General features: G+C 44.2%; 1 protein-coding gene across 1 annotated transcript; it reads right to left on the minus strand.

Moving 5' to 3' along the window:
• Positions 1–328: 328 nt before the first annotated feature.
• On the minus strand, positions 329–3,230 carry GP9 (glycoprotein IX platelet). The gene is made up of 2 exons (XM_030228111.2): positions 3,123–3,230; positions 329–1,817 (listed from the first exon to the last, which is right to left on the minus strand). The coding sequence occupies exon 2, from the start codon at positions 1,809–1,811 to the stop codon at positions 1,218–1,220; it is 594 nt and encodes a 197-aa protein (XP_030083971.1). The 5' UTR covers positions 1,812–1,817; positions 3,123–3,230; the 3' UTR covers positions 329–1,217.
• Between the last annotated feature and the right edge of the window lie 2,038 nt (positions 3,231–5,268).

The raw sequence follows: 5,268 nt of genomic DNA on the forward strand, positions 1-5,268 counted from the left end.
CTACTGCCACGGAAGAGATTCCCTCCTCTTTCCTTTTATAAGGACAGAAAAGTTCTCTCAGTTATTTATTTCCTGTGCATCCTGTGTATTCTGTGCATCTTATTTGATGTGTTGGTTGGTGTAAGCAGAAATGTTAAGGACAGAAAAGTTCTCTCAATTTTTTTTTCCTGTATTCTGGGTATTTTATTTGATGTGTTGGTTGGTGCAAGCAGAAATGTTCACTAATTGCTCATTTAAAAAATATTTGTACTGTTGAAGCCATGTAGCAAAGCAGTTCACTATTCCATGCATATCTAGTTTATAGGTACAGCAGAGAGTGATCAACTTTTAGTGGGAATGATTTATTTCATTTTTGGGAAACAAACAATGTCATGTAGGAAATTCCATGGGAGAGGGCAGAGTGCATTTCTTCTGTAATATTCTGCATTCTTACAGAATGGTGGTTATCTTTTAAAACACTGAAAAGCTCAGTGCAGGGGAAATATTCTAAAATTATCTCCAGAGGACAAGTTCAGGAAATATCTTAGAAATTTAATCAGAAATATTTAGAATCATGGAAGAGATCAAATTTGGGTCAATAGGAACGTTCAATAACCATCCATTATTTCAGTTCCACACAGAATGCTTTATTATTGCTCACCCTCCAGGAAATTCCATTTGATTCACAATTATTTTGCTGATTGTATTGCCATTACCAGTCCATCTTTAACTGCTTTCAGTCAGGGATGCATTCAGTGTCTGGTCTGTGTAATCTGGGTGCTTTTGGTGGCCTCATGAACCTGAGGAAGAGAGGGCTGAGTTTTCCTGCACGCAGGAATGGTCCTACCAAGCCCCCTGGGACACTGAGAGATGCTGATGGGTTGTAAACTCACAGTGAGAAAAGACTTGTTAAAATAACACAATTGGTGTTCATCTCCGTTTATTAACAAGTGTAGGGCTGTAAATCTTTCTATAAGAGCTGAGGAATTCAGTGGGAAAATGGAAAGTTAAATGATTTTTAAAAATGTGGAATCTGCTCTTCACATGAGCAGATGGCAGCAGGGTGGAAGTTTTCTGTCCAAACCTCACCAAGCTTCTTTTTGGACAAAAATTAAATCCAACTCACCTGAGGACCCAGACTTCGGGCTTTTTTAGCACTGACTATTCAAACCAGTGTTGCCAGTGCTTTTTTGTTGAGGAGGAGCTTGGAGTTTCTGCCAGGCTGGGGCAGGAAGAGCTCACAGTATCTTGCAGGTTTTGGGGATGCTCCTGTTCAGCCTCCTCCCGAGGCGGAGCTGGCAGACCAGCTTTTTGGAGAGCTTCAGAGCCCACGCCACTAAAAGGAGAGTAATTACAGCTCCAGCAATTAAAATGAGGTCTCGCCAGAAGAACTGGAGACACTTGGTTGGGAGAAGCCTGGTACAGACACCCAGATCATTCCCAGTCAGCTGCCCCAGGGGTTTCATCCTCAGCCGAACGGGACTGGCGCACCGGAGCCGGGCGAGCGCGGGCGCGGAGAAATCCTGCAGCCAGAGCTTCAGGTACAGAATGTGACAGTCACAGTGCCAGGGGTTGTCCCACAGCTGCAGCTCCTGCAGGTGGCCCAGGCTGTCCAGGGCCCCAGCGGGGATGGAGGCCAGGCTGTTGTTGTGCAGGCGCAGGCTGCGGGTCAGGCGGGGCAGGGTGGGCAGGGCGCGCAGCCCCCGTGAGCTGCAGTCCACCCTTGTCCCCCACGGCTCACCCAGGGACCAGCAGCTGCACTGGGATGGACAGTCCTCCCCCAGCACCGTGGGGAGCAGCAGGACACAGCCCAGCATGGCCAGCAGCTCCATCTCCAGCTGCAGAAACAATAAATAGTGAGGTTCATTAATGTGGTTCCACAGTGGTTATTTCTCGCCCAGGTTTAGGTTTCAGGAATAAAATCTTTGTGGAAGAGGTTTTACAGTGACTTCTGTGAGCCATTGAGAAGTTTGATAAGAGGATCAATGTTTACCTCTGAAAGAATTTTTTTACCACGGTCGTTGACATAGAAACCAGAAAAAAAAGAAAGATAAATAGGAGAAATCTGTAACTGCCTGTTCCAAGAAGCACTTTGCTTGTCTCTCGTGACCAATGAGCAAAGTGTAAACTTATGAGCTTTGTAAGAATGTAGAACAAGCATGAATGCTAGAATAAACACAGGGTTTGAAGCCTTCTGGAAACGGAGTATGTGTCTTTGTATTGTCTCTGTCTCAACTAGGACAAATCTTTAGCTCTCTGTATGTCCCACAGAACCACCCTCCCCATCTTCAGCATAAACATTGAAGACAGAGCACAGTTCTTCCCTTTCCTCTCTGGTTCACTGTTTTCCCTTCATAATTGTACAAAAAATATTATTGGTCAAAATTCTGGGACAGAATGTCACCAGGAGAGGATGGGAAAAGCCAGTTTAGTTTTAGGCAAAAGTTTCTATTCTGCTTCCATATCGTCATAGATCTAGAGTTAAAACTGTGTTTAAACCAGTTTTCAAAATGAAGCTTAAGGGACTGAATAACTGTAAATGTCTGAAAATCTTCTTTCTTTCTGAAGCTGAACTACTCATCTTACCCATCTCCTATGTATTTGTCAGTGAGTTGACAAATACCCTGTGGTTCCTCTTTGTGTCCTGTGCCACCTGTTGCTTATTTTCTTTTCCACATGTTCCTCTATAACTGCCCAGACTTAACTCTGCTCTTGACAGTCATAATTTACCTTCTGTATTGTGCTTCCACCCACCTCCCCACCCCCAATTTTTTTTTGCTAGGATGGTTCACTAACCAATTTTTGACATTGGCACATACACTACATTTTGTTTTGTTCATCCTTAAAGCCTATTGCAGCCATTAAGATAAACTGAAATCCAGGACTGGGTGTTCTGAGCATCTTTGCTCTGAACCCAGATACTCATCTGTGATTTTTCAAGAAATCTACCAGAGCTCTCTTTTTCCCAAAGTAAACATCTTAGAAGAACAGATTATGACAGCTGGCTAAGAGATGTTAAGTGTTATTTATGGAAAAGATGATCTCCTCTGATTAAATATAGAAGCAGCAAGAAACCCAAACTCCAACAGAAACCAGAACTGGGGCAGAAATGCAGAAGGGAGGGCTGGGGAGGTGACACTTACCCTGTCTGGCCCCTCTGATCCCTGTCCCTGTGCCTGCAGTGGGGCTGGCAGGGCAGGCTGAGTGCTCAGAGTCTCCAGGGAAGTGTGGCAGGGGAGATGAGCTCTTTCCTCTGCAGGATGGGGTACAGCCCAGAGCTGCTATTTATGGTTGTGCCATGGCAGATAGTGCTTGGGGTGGGTCTTGTGCTTGCTGCAGGCAAGAGGAAATGCTTTGGGATTTTTGTTTTGTTTGCTCCTAATGTATTTTTCCTATTGCATCTGACAGGATATGGAAAAACTCCTCCGAAATTTCTGGCTTTTTTTTTTATCTCCAGAAAATCTCCAGGTATAAAAGTTAGTTTGGGCCTGAACTGCTGAGACACACAAGCCCCAGCAGGTGAGGGAGATGAAGTTAGCCTGTGAAATTAAGTTTTTCTGTATTAGTCAGCCAGGTTTGTTTAATATCTGCCTTCTCACCATTTAATAAAACTTTTAAAAGCACACCATGACATCAAAATAACCATGATAGGCAGGTGATATTATTAAGGGATAGAGAAAGACAGGAACAGAGAAAGGAAATATTAATGGCATTGAATTGAAAGACATAAAATTGTGTTGAAGTCACCCAAATTGAAAAAGATGAAATTGTGTTGAAGTCACCCAAAATATAGTATTTAATTTGGGTCACCCATGTTCAAAAACAATAAGTCCAACTGGTGGAAGGGAGGTTTCTGAAATATCTGTGTGTATTTGGCTGCAAAGTCAGTAAATGAGGGTCAAACAAGTTTGTAATACCCATGAATCTGTTCATCTGAACACAGAATGCCATGTCTGTGTGAAGGGAAAGCAAAAATAGGATTTACTTTTCAGTTTGATTGGGTGTGCAAAGTTTTGGATATAAATTTTCCTTGGCTTTAGTTACCAGCACTGAGCCCACAAGAATTCTGATGGCAGCTGGCATTTGGAAACCCAGCTGGTTGTGGGTCTGCTGTTCCATTCAGGCCAGTTTTGGGTAGTGTTGGTTTGGGGACAGGCTTGGAGCTCTGTTCTGCTTTTGGAAACGAAGCTCAGGTGAGGTTTTCCTGTTGCAGATGTGCAGCAGAGCTGTGGTTTTGAGCTGTCCTTCCTTTATAACTGGCTGTTCCTGGGAGGAAAGGAAATTTCTGGTGTATAAATTATCCTGACAGTAATTCTTGTTGTCTAACTTTCACTTATTTTTAAAGAACTTTTCTTCATTAGGTCTAATGAGTTACCAGGAGTTGGAACTTTGTTAGGAGCTTCCTTAAGAAAATGCTTTACTGTGTATCTGCTCTTTAGCATTTGAAAAGGCAATTCAGACAGTGCCAGGGGGAAAAGACAAAAATACTTCAAAGCCCGTTAGGATTTTGATCTTTTCTGTGAGATTAAGAGATGATTCCTCCGTGCTGAGGTGAGCAGTTCATCACTCCTGTCAGGTGGGGATGGCTGTGAGTGCACTGCTCCTGGTGCTCCCATCCTCGGGGTGCTTCCCCTGCCTTTGGGGAGCACATCCATGATTCCATGAATGTCTGTGTGCCCTGTGCCTGCACAGTGTCTATCTCTGTGCTGCCATGGAATCAAAGCCTTCTGTCACACAGTGAAATCAAACGCTGTGTCCTTCTGCACTGACAACATCTGGAATCCCTGGAATCCACACCCCCATTCTGTGCTGTCCTCAGAGTTAGTCCTGTGTTCCTCCAGGTTTCCTGGGGGTGGCAGAGGTGCCCAGATGTGCCCAGCTGCTCCTGCTGAGTCCCCAGCCCTGTCCCCTGGCCAGTGCTCCAGCTCCCTGTGGAGCTCAGGGTGTGCAGGGAGTGGCTGCCAGAAGCACCAGGCATTTGCATTTCTGATTTTAGGGCTGTAGTTTTTTGTAGGCCAAATGAGGATTCTTCATTTAAGAGGATTTATCAAGAGCCAATTTGAAAAAAAAAAAAAAGTTATAATCTGCTATAATCTTGTTAGGGTATGAAAGTAATTTTTTCCCACAGAGAGAATCCATGTGAAGTTTTTGTAAATGAGAGAGGCTCTGTCTCCTCTCAGTGGAGAGGGATTTCTGGACACTCTCACGTCCCAAACAACCCTCTCTCTTCACCTCTCCCCTGAAAGCCCTTGTCTCTGGATCAGATTTCTTTGGAGGCCTTGACTCCTC

Source organism: Serinus canaria, chromosome 12 (genome assembly GCF_022539315.1).
Source record: "Serinus canaria isolate serCan28SL12 chromosome 12, serCan2020, whole genome shotgun sequence".
Taxonomy (NCBI): Eukaryota; Metazoa; Chordata; class Aves; order Passeriformes; family Fringillidae; genus Serinus; species Serinus canaria.